General features: G+C 40.1%; 1 protein-coding gene across 8 annotated transcripts in view; it reads right to left on the minus strand.

Annotated features, from left to right (window-relative positions):
• LOC134227993 (TLD domain-containing protein 2) overlaps positions 1-19,075 on the minus strand; it is a 671,450-nt gene that overhangs the window by 100,623 nt on the left and 551,752 nt on the right. The window contains exon 1 of one of the 8 annotated variants that reach the window (XM_062709747.1): positions 2,416-3,052. The exons of 6 other annotated variants lie outside the window; for them this stretch is intronic. In XM_062709747.1, coding sequence (XP_062565731.1) covers positions 2,416-2,454 — 39 coding nt within the window. In that variant the 5' untranslated portion in view covers positions 2,455-3,052. One more of the 8 variants, XM_062709745.1, reaches the window with a different exon arrangement.

Below are 19,075 nucleotides of genomic sequence, written 5' to 3' on the forward strand. Positions count from 1 at the left end.
TACGAAATTGATCAGGCCGAAAACGTGTTTTATTTACGAAACATTTGGAATCCAATTTTCGGTACGACCTAAGCTCCAAAGGAAAGAGAATCTCTTTCGTGAAATTCCGGACTCGTTTTTTCGCCAGCAAGATTCGTTTTAATAATAGTGTGCATGTTAGACAAGCACAATCGATTGCAGTAGTCCGCAATAGGCGAGGTACACACTCAAGCAAAATTAACCGTTCGATTGGCGGAAGAATTGCGCATACTCTGCGTGGTTGGCATTTTGCGGCTATGGATCGATTCAGACGAAGAGGAACAGATCTCGTCGGACAACATGCTACTAATGAGGGTCTGTCTCATCTGCCAAATTAAACTTAAAAGTGACAGTACGAAAATTGAATAATTGATCGTACATTAGATATACCAAAAAAAATGAGTGAGAATTTCTTAGCGTGTTTTTTTTGTAGATAAATCGTATTTTGACCATAACTTTTGATCCCAAAGTCCGTTCTGGCCAATTTTTAATAGGAAACAATGAGACAGGATTCCCCGTCGAATGCAACTTATTGCAAACAAATCGGATCAAGATAAGTGCCTAAAAGATGAGTGAGTTTTACTTTGCGCACATACATACACACGCGCACACAAATACACACAGACAGACATCTTCTCAATTCTTTGAGCTGAGTCGATTGGTATATGGGTCTCCGGACCTTCTATCACAAAATCGTCTTGGAAGTGAATATATAGCCTTTTCGTTACACCTTGGTGTACGAGAAAGGCAAAAATCACCCGTTAATAAGAATGGCTGGTGCTACCCAGTAAAACCAATAAGACACAATCAAAAATTATTTGTTATCTGTCAAAAGTAATTTTGCTTAGCGAGCAGGGTTATTCGATAATTATTGAGCTGTCACTTTTAAGTTTAATTTGAGTTTAAGTCGGGATACGAGACAGATCCTAAGTAAATCTTTTTTCGTTGGATTTGTTTCAATGCAGTGGGATGTGTAGGAAAGTGTGATTTAAAAAGCTTTGCTATGGAATAGGAATAGGACATCGGAAAAGATTTTCTAAATTTTCACGGTTTTATGTTATACGAGATACCCTAGCATATATTAGCGCAATCGCGAATGGGCATTAGATTTCAACGTAACAAGCTGCATTCGACATTCAAATATTTGAAGGTGCATCACGCTACAAAAGTTTATTTCTTAGATCAATACAAGAGAGGCGTCGGCCCGTTTAGTGGATCAAGGTTGTTTTTTACGAAATGATACATATGTTTACAATTTGGTCTCATAAATAACACAATCACATATCTGGTTGTAGAGAGAAATGTTATATTGAAATTTAAAATATCTGAAAAAAAAATGACAATCAAGGGTTTAATAGCTGTTTCAATGCAATTTTTTGGTCTCATAAATATCACAATCACATATCTGGTTGTAGAGAGAAATGTTATATTGAAATTTAAAATATCTGAAAAAAAAAGACAATCAAGGGTTTAATAGCTGTTTCAATGCAATTGCACCCAAACCCGCTGATTTTTTTTTTAAATATCGTTTTTTTTCTAAATCTTCATTATGGGGATCTTTTCAAAATTTATATAAAGTTCATCACTTATTTTACAATAACGGTTTATTTTCTCATATCACGTTATAGAACTTTAAATTTATTTTATTTATTGAATTCGAATGGAATGAAAATGAATTGAATGAAAAAATCTTCATATTTCGTTTCGCACTTCAAAATACAGTTGGTGAGATGGGATCATGATCAGATCATCCTACAATATTCTGCACTGAATGATTCAATGTTTTTATTTTATAATCCTTCGAGCGTCACGGCATTTGTTTACCTTGGTTTTGATATACCGGGTCAAGCGGTTGAACTTTGACTTCGACATGATTCTGGTGATGTTGTTGCCTTTCTCGTCAAACCCGAGTTGCGCAGATTTATCCGCCGTAAATACAGTAGCAACGTATCAATCCGAAACAACGGCAAATGAGAACTCTTCACACAGATAGTTTTGTTTGGGTATTCGGATCACTTCAACACAAACAGTGTCACAGATTCTTCTGAGATTTGATCACCACAAAAACAGGACACATAAATTTCTGCTCGAAATTGATTTCTGTGGGTGGTCGATCGTTAGTTTTCCTTTGGGTTGAGACAAAACTCTTTCTTCTATCAACTGTTATTTGACACAGAAATTGCCTCTTCGACGAGGAAGCGCATAAATGTGTAACAAAACTCCCAGCAGGGGAGATCACTTCAGCTGTGCAATTTCTTTTCCTTTTCGTTAGCCATAGAGCACACGCACACTCGTTTACAGCAGTAAAAATCAAAGCAAAAATGTAAAAGGGGAAGGCAATCTGAGGGTTAGTTAGCAGAATAAAATAAATCAACTTTCGCAAGCTCAAACAGTTACATTTTTGGATGTCTTGCCATGCTTCCAGGGATTCCACATGTAAAAAGCCACTTTTTTCACTAAGTCGAAGGATAACTTTCACGACTGCAGCAGCGCACCCACAACACGACAACCGAATGGTTTCAAAAAACTGTCCAAAAACAAAACACACCCGTTCTTCGTTGGCAGGCCTCGTGCGCAAACTACACGGCGGTGAAGCTGATTCGTTTCATTTGCCCTTCCGTGAAAATCCGAACCCACAGCAGCACAGCTGGCGAAGCGACACACGACACACGATGGATGATCGTCGACGATGCGACTCGACCTACCGATCAACTACTGACTGTAAAGTGTGCGACGACGGTCCAACCACAACCAGACAGGGGTAGGATCGAAAATAAAAAGTTGTTTCCTTTTAGCCTTTCTCGCTCAAGAAGCCACACCGAGCCAAAATAACTGCATCACCTAACCACTCACTATCGGCAAAAAAACGGTTTCTCAAACCAGCCACTAACGAGCGCGCCGCGATCACGGTGGAGAGAAAGAGTGTAGCGTAGTGGCGAGAAGGTAAGTAAAGGCTATCTGCTCAAGAGGCAAGACCCGGGCTGATGGGCACAACGCAACGCAGCGCGCACGGCGATCGAGAGGTCTTCTCGGACGTCTTTCGCGCGATCGAATGGATGTGCGGATCGATGGAGCTGTGGGTATAATCAGCCACCGCGACCGCAACAACGCAACGGTCGGATTCAATGCGGAATGAATGCGATTCGTCTACACAGCTGCTGGCTGGGCTGGTCGGCAGGTAGGTGGGAATTTATATGAGGCTGACGGACGGATGGATGGATGGATGGGTGGATGTAGCCGGCGAGCTCTCTACCAGAATATTGATTGGCGACCGATCGCGGTGGCAGTGCAGAACTGAGTTTTACCAACTGTGTCGACTGATTTGATTGGAATTCAGAAATTTAGTAAACAACTCGGTGGTTTGAACGATAAGTGAGAGACGCCTTATTCATGCGAATTGCGTACCCCGGAATACGTTTTATGATAAAAAAAATCAATAGTATGGTATCTATTGAACGAACAGTTGAGATCGTCGCTGTACGTTTTTAGTTTAGTCATTCAACCAAGAAGAAAACACGACCATTTGAGTCAACAGACGATAATTCTTACTTGTCTAACGTCACAGTTGATATTGCGAAAAATCGATTAACATACAGTGAGAGGAATAATTATCGTCGATAATTATGGTCGATTTCGAACTTAGTGAGATTTTTCAATTAATTTGTTCGAAGACAGTTTTTGGAAGGATCCAATGTATTAGCCTAAATAATTCGAGTAAATAAAGCGACCAGAATGAACATTGGATCTGTTCAAATTTCAGTTTCTTTTAATCGGCGGTCAACTGGTATCATAACAAAAATATTTTGTGGAAAATTTCGTAATGTAATAAGAGTTATGTTATGTTATGAATTTACGAAAGAGCTCTTGGAAGGCTTCCTGCAGGAATATACTAAAGAATGACCGCAGGAGTTATCAAAGCAGTTTACGCAGAAATTTAGGAGGAGTTTCTGAATGTATTCCCTAAGAAATAGCAAAATTCACGGAGAAATTTCCTGACCGCAAGAATTTTGCGGAAATTCCGCTTTGAATTTACAAAAGGATTACCGGAAGATTTTCCGCAGGAATTCACCAACAAGTTTTTACAGGAATTCACAAAGCGATGTTCATTAGAAATCAGAGGAATCCCCGCATGTATTCTCAAAAAATTTTCGGCAATTTTTCAAATTTTTACAAGCATGTGTGATGTTGTGATTTTGAATCTTGCTACAAAATCAGTAATATTTCATGACACGCATTTGTGGAGAAAACGTTCAGAAAATTTGGTGGAAATTTAGGTGTGCTTCAAATCATGTTAGTGTCATAAAACGAGTTTGTACTATTCCATTTAATTCCACTAAAGTAGTGGAATCAAATGAAATAGTACAAACTTGTCTTATGACAAGTGTATACATTCCATTAAAAGTTTAAAACAATTTTCTTATCGATTATGTGTTTTTGACACGATTCTGCCCCCAAACAATAATAACTCTGAGTAGAATGAATGAAATTCATTGCGCCGTAGTAGAATGTTATTCAGTCGTAGCATCATGCGGCAACGGCAAGCAGGTCTGGTGCAGTTGGTTGGACGCTTGAAATAGTTGCCAGCGTGCAATCGATTAGGCAAGTTAAAAGATAAATCCACTTCTAAATTTTCCACAATTTTATTTTCATCCCCGCTTAACCCTCTAGTGCCCAAGACCGCCTTTAGACGGGGTATTTTGATTTTTTTTGTAATTTTCAATTGATCAAATTTCGAAAAGTTTTTGATGTTGATCAATAATATAAACTTCAATGCATGTTTAAATGTGGTTTAAAGTTAGTTTTCAAAGTTCTACACATTTATAAAAAATATTGAAAATTGAGTAATATTTTGTTCCTTAGTGTTTTCACTAAGAATGAAATATTTGTAACTTAGTATTTTTCTACAACTGGGCTGCAAAATGGTGGGTTGACATCAAGGAAGGAGCGCCCAACAGAGCTCTGGTCCCCACAAGTCCCTAGCTCACGCTTCCACGGGTCGTCCGATGTCAAAAGACCGCCAGCTAAGAGTTGTGTACTAGAGTGAGAAGGTACGCCTCGAGCGTTTGTTCGCCAGGAGATGCGGCTCAAATAGCGTCTGCCTGGTACCCAGCGGCTGATTAACGAAATGCTGTATCGCGTCAGCTATACCTAAGGTGGCAGCCCCATCATCGCGATGTAGCGACCCCGATAAGGTAGCTTACTGAAGCCTCTCAAATACCACGAAAAATGGAGATAGAAGAAAAAGAGAACGTTATTTTTGGCAACCGACCCGGCAACGAAATAAGGACTATGATTGAAAACTCGGTACCTGGAATGTCAGGACCTTAAATGAACTTGGACGAGTGAGCCTTCTGGCTCGTGAACTGCAGAAGATTGGAGTGAACGTGGCTGCTATTCAAGAAGTCCGATGGCCTAGATTCGGAGAACGTGAATTCCGAGCCGTGGACCCCACGACCAACACTGCATTCAAGTATAACATCTATCACAGCGGCGGTGAAAAAACAGAGCATGGAGTTGGTTTCGTAGTGATGGGCAAGCAGATGAAGCGAGTGATGCGGTGGAAACCCATTAGCGAACGAATCTGTGTGTTGAGGATACGGGGCAAATTCTTCAATTGCAGCCTAATCAACGTTTACGCACAAACAAACGATAAATCTGACTACGTGAAGGACACGTTTTATGAATGTCTTGATAAAGCCTATGGAGAGTGCCCAAAGCATGGCGTGAAAATTGTTATCGGAGACGCTAACGCTCAGGTCGGTAGAGAGGACTTTTTCCGTCCCATAATTGGTAGGGAGAGCCTTCACTCCACTACCAATGACAACGGCCTACGGCTAGTAAATTTTGCTGATGCCAGAGGGATGACCATCAGTAGCACCTTCTTTGCACGAAAGAACATCCGAAAGCACACCTGGAGACACCCAAATGGTGTAACTTGCAACCAGATAGACCATGTTCTGGTGGATGGGCGCCATTTCTTGGATGTTATCGATGTGCAGACATTCAGTGGTCCGAACGTTGTCAGTAAAATTCGATCACGGTTGACAACTGTATCGAACGAAAGATCACAGTGAAAGACGCGTTACAATATCCAACGATTGTCGGCAGAAGGAGTATCGGCTGAGTACCGCCAGAAGCTCGACGAACGGATAAGTGCAATCAACGTTAGCGACAACATCAACGATCTATGGGAGTCGATCCATGGAGCGGTGAGCACAACAACACGAGAAGTGGTAGGCACTGCACAGAGGCGACCCAGGACGGGTTGGTTCGATGTGGAGTGTCAGAGAGTGAAAAACGAACCCATCGCAGGAAGAAAAAAGAGTACGAAGAACAAGTTATTAGTGAGGCGCAGGAAAAAATGGAGCAGAACGATATGCGGAGGTTTTATGAGTCTGTCAATGGCGTGCGGAGAAAGACAGCGCCATCTCCCGTCATGTGCAACGACCAACAAAGGAATTTGCTGACAGATAAAATTGAAGTGGCTGCCAGTTGGAAGCAACACTTCGAGACTTTATTGAATGGAGGAAGTGACGGTGCATCGGTGAACAGAATAAATATTAGCGACGATGAACAAGCTGTGGAGTCGCCTACACTAGATGAGGTTAAAAAAGCTGTTAAAGAGCTGAAAAACAATAAGGCTGCTTGGAAGGACCAGCTCCCGGCTGAACTTCTCAAACATGGCAGTGAGCAGTTTTATGAAGTTCTGCACCATATTATGTCGAAAATATGGGAAAACGAGGAAATGCCCGCTAGCTGGTTAGACGGCCTCATTTGCCCTCTCTTTAAGAAAGGGCACAGACTGGAGTGCGCCAATTACCGAGGAATAACCCTCCTTAATTCGGCGTACAAAATTATGTCCCGTATTCTGTTCAACAGATTGAGACCGCTTGAAGAGTCCTTCGTCGGCGAATACCAAGCAGGTTTTCGTGAGGGCCGATCAACGACGGATCAAATGTTTACCCTGAGACAAATCCTTGATAAATTCCGGGAGTACAACTTGCAGACTTATCATCTGTTTATTGATTTCAAGGCGGCGTATGATTCAGTGAAACGGAATGAATTATGGCAAATTATGCTTGAACATGGTTTTCCTGCGAAACTGATACGGTTGATTCGTATAACGTTGGACGGATCGAAATCAAGTGTAAGGGTTGCGGATGAAATATCGACGTCATTTGTTACCTTAGATGGATTAAAGCAGGGTGATGCACTCTCGAATCTACTGTTCAATAGAGCGCTCGAGGAAGCGATTAGGAGTGCTGGTGTGCAAAGAAGCGGTACCATTATCACAAAATCGCATATGCTCCTAGGATTTGCGGACGATATCGATATTATCGGAATTGATCGCCGTGCCGTGGAAGAGGTTTTGTGCCTTTTAAAAGGGAGACAGCGAGGATTGGACTCACGATCAATACCAGCAAAACGAAGTACATGGTCGCTGGCAATCAACGTGGGTTCATTAGTGGTGGTGGTAGCGAAATGGTGCTGGATGGTGAAAAATTTGAAGTGGTGGAAGAATTTGTGTATCTTGGAACATTAGTGACGTACACATCGTTATCGATGTTACCCGCGAGGTGAAAGGGCGTATTGCAGCTGCAAATAGGGCTTATTACGGACTTCGTAACCAGCTTAAGTCCCGTAATCTGCAAACGAAAACAAAACTCGCGCTGTATACTACTCTGATTCTTCCGGTGGCTTTATACGGCCATGAAACATGATCGGAGGTTTCGGAGTGTTTGAGCGTAAGGTGCTGCGGACAATACTCGGCGGTAAACAAGAGAACGGTATTTGGCGGCGTCGCATGAATCACGAATTGTGCCAGGTGTATAAAGGGCTGGATATTATTAAGCTTATACAACACGGCAGACTACGGTGGGCTGGTCACGTTGTTCGTATGCCGGAAGAACGTCAAGCGAAGATAATATTTAGTAGAGAACCCGGAAAAGGCCGCAGGCTTCGTGGAAGGCCGCGTACACGATGGCTTTTTGCAGTTGAAGAGGACCTGAGGGCGCTCAATGTTCAGGGCGACAGGAAGCGATTGGCCCAGGATCGAGTCCAGTGGAGAAGGATACTCCATTCGGCGTAGGTTCATCGAAGAGCTGTAGCCCATCAAATATTAAGTAAGTAATATGTAAACGCAATTAAAGAAGTGATCATCTATGTAAAAATGCTTAGTTTTATTGCTGTTTTTAATATCGTTATAGATATTTTCATATATTTCAATTACTCATTATTGATTTTTTGTGGAAAGCTTCTAATTTATTGTGGAAAAGAATATTTATTCTGTGTTTTTTTTGCAAATTTTGTATTTTTTAATGGCACATTTTGTTTTTTTTATGGAATATTCTTCTTTCATAATTACAATTTAGCATTTAAAAGTGCTTATTTATTTTTGTATTGTGAAAAATTCTTGGATGTTTATGGAAAATTTTATTTATGATAAATTTCTATTTTTTCAGGGGGACTTTGAGTTTGGTTATTTTAAAGGTGCTCGAATGCATGCATCCATATGATTTCCAACAAAATTGAAATATCACAGAAATTTCTATGCAAAACTTTTGAATTTTCACGCAAATAAAAAAATTCGCAGGCTTACAAAAACTCCTCAAAAAACTAAAACTAAACAAATCGCTTTTCTGCCGTCGAAAATGTCCCATGTTTGCTATGTTTTCTATAAACGGTGGACAATTATGTGTATAAATGCATTTTAAATATTGAAACAAAAGTTTTAAAATTTTGTATAAATTTCAAAAATGAAAAATTTTCAAAAATAAAAAAAATCCACCAATTGCAAAAAAAAAATCAAAAATTTCAAAGCATGTCAAAGCTATATTTCAAATACTCTATTGCAAAAATGTAAAAAACAATATGACGTATTTTTTTATATTTTCTATAATACAGTCGAAGATAAAAATAGTCTAAATTTTTTTTTATATTTTGTAAAAGGATGCTGATACATAATTAAAAATAATTGAAAAATTTCAACTAATCAAATTCGCAAAACCGTAGAAAAATTTCGAATACACTTGGAAAAAAAACTTATGCCAATTAAAAATGAACGAAAAGTATTCTCAAATTAAAAAATCGCGGCGAAATAAAAAAGGTTAGTTTTACGAGAGAATATTCAAAACATAAAGGGTGTACCGTTTAAAATTCGTACACAACCAAATTGCTGTAAATTTTGATCCGTTGAGTAAAATTAGTTGATATTTTGCGTAGACAGGGTTTAATATGTATTGTTTTAGAACGAGGATCTGTCGCCTCGTGTCATCGGAAAAAGTTTGGGAATCAGGAATTCCTCGGTATCTGGTATCATAAAACAGTCAGAAGAACGTCTGACGCGTGGTTGGTACCTTTAAACGGAGGTACCTTAGTTCAAAATGTGGCGAAAACATAGTTTGTGAGCAGGGCTTATGTGCAGAATACCAAAATTCGAGCTGGACAACGTACACTTAAAGTTCAGAAGTCCCAGAACCGTGACAAGAAACATAATACGGACTTGAAAAGCCCTGCCCGGAATTTGTACGACTAGAAGTTAACGAAATTGCTGTGTAATGGATGACCAGACATATGTGAAGGCGGACTTCAAGCAGATTCCAGGAAATCTGTATTACAAAGGATAAGTGTGATGGTCCCGAGAACCTCCGAACACAGCAGCATGTCAAAGTTCGCCAAGAAGTTATTAATTTGGCAAGCGATTCGCCCTTAGGAAGAGCGAACTACACCTACTTGGGAGTACTTGGAAAAGTGTTTCCAAAAGCGGTTTCTCCCTCTCCTCGCGGCTCACAACGGGCCGACGATCTTCTGGCGGCACATCATGCCACTACACGAGGGACGTGCTAGAGTGGTATAAGTGCGTAAAGTATTACATCTTGTAAAAAATAGTGGTATAGGGCGAATGATGTCGATTTCGTGCCGAAAGATCTGAGCCCCCCAAAACACATTTGAACTGTGCGTAATAGAAAAATACTAAACCATTAGGAAGGGGCACTTTCAGAAACGACATAAAGTGGTAAAGAATGTAGAAGAAATTAAGAAAGCATAGATTAATATGCAAAATACTGTCAATTCTGAGGTTGTGCAGAACTTTATGACTGAGCTTAAGACCAAGGTTCACGCATTCAGATATAGAAGGGGTAATAATAAAATGAAAGATGCCAAAACTTTAATTGTTTTTTTATTCATTGAAAATTGGGCGATAATTGACAAACTCGAATTTCGAGAATGAATTTTGTGTTGCGGATTTTTAACGGTACACCTTTTAGAAAAAACATGTTTAAAAGCGTCGTACCATTTTAAAATATTAATTAAGAATTCAGGTCTCTCTGAAATTTCATAAAAAGTTTGAAATATTGTCGCCTAACATCGAGATCGTCTTCAATGCAATCGATAAAATATTTTAAAATTTTGAGATATAATTATAAAGCTTTAAAAAAAATGGTGTTTATAGAAAAAAATCGCAAACCTTGAAAAAATCTTTGAAATTTGAACTGCAAAATGAAATAAAACATAGACTATGATTTGAAAAAAACATCAATTCGGTCTCAGTCACATATTTAAATTTCATCGAAATTGTTTGAAAAAAGACGGCAGTTTTTTTTTAATTCGTAATATTTTGATATTTATTTCGGGATTTCCAAAAAGCTTGACGTAAATTAAAAAAATGCTTCTAAAAAATCAAACCAAAATTGTACCAAAATCTGAGAATTTGAAGAAAATATCAACAGTTTCAAATTGCATCGATTCATCGATCTAAATGAAATTATGAGTTCTTAGTTAGGATGGCATGGTATATAAATTTTCAAAAAAAATCTTATGACATATTAAACATTAAAGATGCCGTATGACCCGTCCGGCCAAATGGCATATTCGACCATACAAGCTGTTTGGCCGAACGACACTCACTGCCGCAAGATTCTTTTTGCCATTTGCGAAATACAGGAGAACTGCTTTTTCGACGAAATGACCTATTCGGCCAGACGACTTTTTCGGCCAATCGACGATTTCGACCAAATGACAAGATCACCCGAAAGACAAGACATGGCCATATTACCTGCTTAGCCAATCAAAATTTTGGACCGAATGACGCTTTCTGCAAAACGACATCTTCGGCCAAATTTGGCCAAACGTCTTTTTCGGTCAAACGACAATTTCCAACCAAATGACCCTTCGGCCGAACGGCATTTTCGTCCATATTGCAATGCGGTCAATTTACCTTTTCGACCAGATGAGCTTCGGCTTGATGGTTTGTTCGGCAAAAAAAAATTCGACCTAGAAACCTTCGGCCAAACCACCCTTCCCCCGTGTATTGGTTCAGAGTTAAAATCTAAATGGATTTTCCGAAGTTTAGTGTTGAAGGTGACTCCAATTTATGTCATTTCAATTAATTCCGAATGAAGGTATGAATAGATTTCAAACGCAATCTCGAATGAATTCTGAATAATTGTCCGAATGATTTCCACCCTGTAAAAATTTCAAATTAAATTTGCTATAACAATTACCTTTTAATTCACAAAAGTATGAATCCCAACATTAATAATCAACTTGGAAAGTGAAACACAAATGTAGTTTCGAAGTAAATTTCTGGTTGATGTAAAAGAAATTTCGAATGGCACACACACACAAACTTATTTCAATCAAAGCTGCCACGAAAACATTTGACAATTCGGTTCGAATCCAAAATAGCTTCGGAAAACTAAGTGTAATAAATTAATCGAAATTGTTTTCATGAATACTATGAGGAGGTCTAATGAAAATTACTTCTAAATTCTGCCGTTCTTCTAGAAGTGCAATAGAACTTTTGCATTCCAAGCGGATTTCAATTGGATATATTGGAAATTATTGAAAACTTTATGTACAGCAGCTCTTTCAAATATTCTTTCACAAAATATTCAAAATATCTTACGCAAGTAAAAATAGTCTAAAAATCTGAATTCTTTAAAAAATTCCACAAGAAAAAAACTTATTCGGGACTATAGAAAATATCGTATTGTTATAAATTCCATTGAATATTTCGAAGATTTTTTTGTTTTCGAGATTTAGTCAAAATGCATTACAGAATTTTTAATAGTGAGCCGTTTTTTTAAAGCAGTTCTATTTTTGTTATTTCAATATTAAATATGGGAAGAACATAGGAATAACGGCTTAGGCTTCAAAAGTTACGGTTTAGGAATGAGTCAACACCTCCTGCTTGGTTTATACAAGTATAGGGGAACGGTTCGCCACTTCATCTCATAGCTCCTATTTCCATCCCATCAAAAACAAAGCAATGGTAAGGAATTCGGTTTGTTTATTTTTTTTGTCTTTATTTATGAGACTTTCAGCCCGAGGCTGGCTCATCTCCGCCAAGGGTTATTATTTTTGTGATTTTTTTCAGCAGTGAACACGTATGTTGACAAAAAGAAGCGACGAATTTGGTGCCGTATTTCTTTGTTTAGCGATGAGATGGATATATGTACAGTGAGATGGAGATCGGAACATTTCCCCTACTATCGCATAGATCACTAATACCTCAGGTAATGCCTTTTTTCTTTGTCAGGAAACAATTGAACACATATCCCACATTCTAATCACAACATGGAATAGATGATCTTCCTTATCGATTGAAACACACAAACAAACGAATCGCTTTTTCAATAACGTCTATTTACTCCGGAAAGATTCCACAATTGTCTTGTATATGTACTTTGATTACCGTGTAGACAAATCAACTTGTTTGCATATGCTAGGTGATCGCTCCAAACCAGAAGTAACCAGTATTTTGAATGACATACATCATTCCGATTTTTTCCATTCAGGGCTATTATCGTGACATCCTCTGAAAATGGAATGATGCAGCAGTGGAGCAAATTTGGATTTTTGTTGACTCGATAACCGAGTCCAAACAATGACCAGGTCGTTCCTCCACGAGTAAACCGCAATTGGCGGATGAATGGCAAACCAACCGCAACAATGAGTAAAACCGCCACTCCGCCGCCGCGGCAAATATTTATAAACGTCGCAAACGATCATTCTTTTCAATAGATTCAAATTAATTCAATAAGTCTTCCGAACGAAGTCGTACGCGTGCCACCTGATTTGGCCGTTCGCGACAAGCCCCTACCCAGTTCGACATCGGTTCGCAATTCGTCAATCCGGCGGCCGGGGACTGGACAACTTCAGTCGATTGTTCGCCCGGTGTGGTGTATTGATTGGTACTTAACAAAATGTAAATATTTTGTTACACCACTCCCTCGATGATGGAAGGTCTCGGTCGCCTATTCACGCTACTTAGGGACTCGTGCTAGGTGGCGAACAATCTGCACCCGAATGATGTGCATACTTACAAAAGCGTACCAATTAAGCTCAATTAACCGCGACATCCGCGTAACAATGCCACTAATGTGGCGTGTAAGTGCGCAGCACTTTATCCGATTATCCGAGATCGCCCAGTTACCGAACACAGCAGAGTATAGATTTGTACATTGTCGCAGATCAGTTTAATTTCCGATTTGAAATCGATTGTGTTTACGTTAGTTTTTTTTATTATTTTTTTTCTCCAGAATTGGTGTGCGACTCGAGATGTGAGCTTTCGACAACTATGTACTGCCTATGATCGTATATCCTCCCCACAAACTCAATCATTTCCAGCTTACCACAGATAATCAAGGTAGTAAAGCCTATTTTACTTTTGTGGGGTTAGATTTAGTAAATTTAATTTTCTGAACGATTTTTTACAAAATGAACAAAAATGCGAGTGTTACAAATTTGCGATCATGGGCAGTGTAGGTATGACGATTTATTCTAAAAAAAGCTCTGCTGTTCAGTCAAGTTCCACTTTCGATTCAGTTTATTGAATTGGGATGGTGTCGTTATACAAGTATGAAAATTTGCAAAGTCACAATGTTCATAAAAGTATTCAAACTGAAAGGTAAGGTTTGCTCTTAATATTAAGCAGTTTCAATATTTGACTGATAATTTTGAGCTTGTTAGAAGCTTCTAATACAAACAGCACAGAAAAGGAGGGGTAGGTGCATTCTCGCACCGCTTGTAATAAATTTCCCTCTATGCGGAATTGAACCTTGTAATGAATTCGAATGTATTTGCATAAGAATAGTATAAATAGTGACCAGTAAAGCTGGTATGCGGCCGACGAACGCTCGATGTGGCGCTACCGGTAAGGACATCATTGCGATTATCCATAATTAACAAGGCAGCCCCAGACTTACGATGCACCGCCACCATAAGGCGTATCGGGCCACGTTACGTGAAGTGAATTATTACTGCACTGCAAATAAAAAAGACAGAGAGGCGATTTGCGCTCAATAAAACTCACATACGTTAGAGCGTGGTCCATCTCCCGAGCAGTATTCATATGGGGTACTTAGATTACGAGTTATGGCACGTGATAAATATTATTTTGATATGAAATTAAAAATTAGATGTGTGAACTTTGACAACAAGGTTTTTTAATATCAAGTGACATAGCTCATAGTCTGAATACAATAATAAAGAGCAATTATCATGTCATTACTCTTTTCGTTTTATTACGATGTGAGAAAAGTCAGTCACCGTGCAGTAATACGCGGAAAGTTAAAGCTGCATTTAATAACGTTTGAGATGTTATAATGACATACAGTAAAACATAATCGTTTCACCATTTTAAAGCTAAAAAAGAACTGTGTAATCTGTGCATATTACGGTAGGAAACTTCTAAAAGCAAGTCCCTATAGTTTTTTAATGATTTTTTTCCTTCCTCACCCCGACCATTGAATACTTCAAGTTCTAGCGCCCGATGCATGTTCAAGCACTCTATCGTATTCTCCTCCAATCTACAATGTAGTTAACAGCAGTGAGTTTTTCCCAGTTTTCCCCATCATACTCCCACCGAATCTCGCTTCCTCCGAGTTTTCCTCCCTAGTGTTCGAAAATGAACAGAGCAGCCTTTCAGCCGACCAACCAATCCCCACTATCAAAATGGAGATCAAGCTTTGCCTCCACAGCCGAGATCCGAAAAAGTGACGTACGGCAAAATTACAACCTAGATATTTTCAATTTTTCTGTTAAAAAGCTCTATAAGAACTTGTCCATAACACAATTTTTGGAAATTGCGTATACGTTATTTTTTCAGATTACGGTAGTCCAATTACGGTCAATGGTTGCTGGAAAATATTTTCCTAATCTCGAACTGCTCGTAAATGCCAATCCTCCCTGGATCATTGGCCTCCAGGAGGTCAACCACGTTTTCATAATCGCACATCCGGAGAGAGATATAAATGGATCAGCAAGTCGGGACTAACGATTGGAGTTTAGCGGAAAATTCCTTTCGATGTCATCGACATTAACGAGGATCGTTTTGAGATAAAGACAGTTCTCAACGGTGGTTCTGCCAGCTTCGCACTCCGCTATCTCTAATTGACGTCACTGCGGTTAGCAGGTCTGTCCTTCCGATCTTGAAGTGGGAGGCAAATACGCCCTATGACGATGCTGATTACGTGAGCTATCAGCAAGCGCGAAGTGAGTAGTAAGACGTCCCATAACCCAAATCGCACAACTCACTTTTCATAGTAAGAATTGAGAAATGGGGAGTGAGAAATGAGGCGTCTCGCTTCTCACTCCTTATTTTTCACTTCTCACTCTGAAAAGTGAGTGGTGCGAAGTGAGAAGTGAGACGTCTCACTTTTTTTCACTCCTCATTTCACAGTTCTCAATGTAAACGCCTTACTTCTCACGTTTCTCAATTTTTTGCAGTGAGAAGTGAGTAATAAGTATTGAGAAGTGAACATTTCACACATCATTTCTCACTTTTCAAATGACATATTCGGCCAAATGTCATGTTCGACTAAACGTTGTTCTTGTCCAAATGTCCTATTCGGCCAAATGACATATTCGGCCAAATGACCTATTTGGCCAAATGATCTATTGGGCTAAATGACCTATTCGCCCAAACGGCTTTCTGCCAGATGGGTTTCGACCAAATGGGTTTCTCATCATCAATCAAAGGTAGGAGAAAGGCCCTCCGTGTTCTCAGAAGACTTCTTTCTAACCATCCGTACGTGCTCCGGAGATTTTTAAAGAGAAACATCGATAGTGGCAGATCACTATTAGAAACAGTGGTTTCCTCCATTCGGTGAATACCTCACTTACAGCTGCAGAACTGTTTAGGAAGGTTAATTCATTCAGCGAAAAGAGGCAATAAAAACAGACACCAGACGGCTATCCACCGGAATTTAGAAGGTTAATCAATCGAGGAAACTTAACCTTAGAGAATTTCTGGATCCCGCCAGATCGTCAGCCAGCTCTTATCAACCAGTCTTTCTCGATCGCGGAGCTAACTTTTGCTCTAGCTAGGAGCAACGGAAAAACCTCGAGGTTTAATAAAATTGGGTACCCAATGCTAAAGCATCTACCTCTCTCAAGTGAAACACTAATCCTAAACCTCATCATTATTATAGGCAATTATAGGCATTCAAATACTTGCATAATGTCTGATAGTCAAGCAGCATTGAACGCCTTGAAATCAGACACATGCACGTCTAAACTTGTTTGGGAATGTGTTCAATCACTCCAAAACTTGGCCTGTCGTAGCACAGTGAACCTGTATTGGGTTCCCGGTCATTGTGGCATTGAAGGCAACGAACAAGCTGATATGCTGGCAAGACTTGGATCATCTCGACAATTTATAGGTCCTGAACACACCTGCGTGTGCTCTGAGAATGGAACTCAAATCCAGGAAACGTTCAAAAATAGAGTACATTTGGAAAAACACCTTAATTACGAGGCAATTTTTTATTAAACCTAACGTATTGCGTCATGGCGTTTTTATTAAACCTAACGTATTGAGTACTCGCAAAATTGTAGATCTTCCAAAAAAAGATCTAAGTACTTACGCAGGTCTTATAACAGGCCATTGTCCGAGTCGATATTCCTTGAAGCTGTTAGGAAAGCTTCAAGATAATGTATGTCGTTTCTGTGGCATACATGTTGAGAACTCGGAACATCTTTTATGCCATTGTCCGGCAATTTTTAAAAAGAGATTACAGTTCTTCAACAGTGAGCTGGTAGAAGTTTGGAGAACAAATCCCAATACCGTAGTAAACTTCATCAGAACCATAATACCGAATTGGGACAATACTGCAAGTCAAGGCGATGCGATTGCTCTACAGAGCAATAATGCGTCAACTTGACAAAGCTATATCAAATGGGGCATATATTACAATAAATCTAACAAATGGTCGCAGTGATTAAAATAACCAACAAGGAAAAAAAACCCTCATCAACAAGATTTGAGATCAGCAGTCTTTGGACGATTGGAGATTCAGCCTAGTGATTCCGATCCAGAAAAAAAACGGGTTCCCGGTCGGGATCCCTCTAGTTTCAGATCGATTTCTATAACATCGTGTGTGTGTGCGTAAAAAGAGGTTGAGAGGCCTGTCAACGGTCAATTACGGGAGAAGCTTCGAGTAAGGGAAACATGCGGACATCGTCGCCCTGGACATCTCAAAGGCCCTTATCCCCAAGAATTGGTTCTTCTATTGCTTAGACAACTGGGGTTTCTTTGGGAATATTCTGGCTTCCATACGGTACTTCCTATTCGATCTGGGTGATATTGGCAAAATGGAACTAATCCGATCACGCAGTACAGGTAACCGCTTCCGGAAACCCCCAAGAAACCAGAATAGATGTTGAAACTTTAAAGTTTTATCCATATGACATAAGGCCTTGACGGGGGCCAACCCGACCAACCATACGCTACGGCGCTGTCGACGACGACTTGCTTGTGGTTGGCGGGAATATACCAGCACGAACCCATAATCTGAACCCAAGCAGCTGTCAGCGCCGTCCACCGAAGGACCACGAATGTGGGTTTCACCAAAAGTGCCCGTGGCATGTATGCATTTCTGGTCCCAGTATTAAACTAAACAAATAACCAATCCCTAATTGTAAAATGTCAATGCTGTCGGAGTGTCCATCGTTCGAAGTCTGAAGTTCGAATCTTCCCTCCTCACTTCAGGGCTGTCAAAGCCGGATGTGGTCCAGAATCAACTTAATTAAGACCCTATTCAAACCGAGAAAACAAGAGGGTCATCCGGTACCGGATAGAACAAGTCTTGATAAACAGTCGAATGCAATATGGAATCGAGCTGACATGTCCAGCACATCGGAAGTTAATCAACACCCTATCTCCAGTCTGCAAAAATAAACTTCGTATGGCTTCCGAGCTTCTTCCCTCAACACCCGCCGAGGCGGCCTGCTCTGAAGAGGTCGTCTTACCGTTTCGCCACCGTGAGCAGTCGACCATGCACTAAAAAGCTACCGCATTCGCTTCTGCAACGACCGAAGGTGATATGATTCCTCTCCTTATACAAGGGGACCGGATTCTTCGCATGGTGACCGGCGTCGGTCTTCCCCCAGTGGCCAGAGTTCAGTGGCATGGAACTGGGAGCTGGCACTCCTCCATTGCCAAAATACTGAGATTCTACGGAGGACAATAGCAGAGCAGTTAAACACAGTCTTTGTTGAGCATGAGCATCGATACACCGAAGGCTACCTTTCACATCACTGTGTTGAAATAGGAGTATCGGCAAACGGCATGGCGGTATAAGACATTCTAAAATCCCAATGCAGCGTGTTCTGAACCGAGTTTGCTACGATTCTGCCACAACCCCATCCGACAAACCCACTCTGGTCCTGTCAGACTCAGCTAGTGAGATCGCGGCCCTGCAGAGTGACCGCCCAAAACATCCTTGGATCCAAAGTATTGTCGCAAATATGCCATGTAGTACTAATTTTTCTTGGATCCCGTGGCACTGTGGAACAGGGGTAAGCATTGCCGCCGATCTGTTGGCTGAGACAGGGTTTCAGAGTCAAACCCTTACATTCTCCGTGCCTTTGGCGGATCTCAAAAACTGAACCAAAAAAGTAATCAAGTTAGAGTGGGATTCCCAATGGACGAGATCCAGTACTACGCAATTGCAAAAGATCAAATGGAGAACAGCCTCATGGACACTCAGCACTCCCACAATTTCGGCGATGGTTCCATCCGATCTTCATGTGAGGTCAAGGGGTTCTTAAT

Source organism: Armigeres subalbatus, chromosome 3 (assembly GCF_024139115.2).
Source record: "Armigeres subalbatus isolate Guangzhou_Male chromosome 3, GZ_Asu_2, whole genome shotgun sequence".
NCBI classification, from domain to species: Eukaryota; Metazoa; Arthropoda; class Insecta; order Diptera; family Culicidae; genus Armigeres; species Armigeres subalbatus.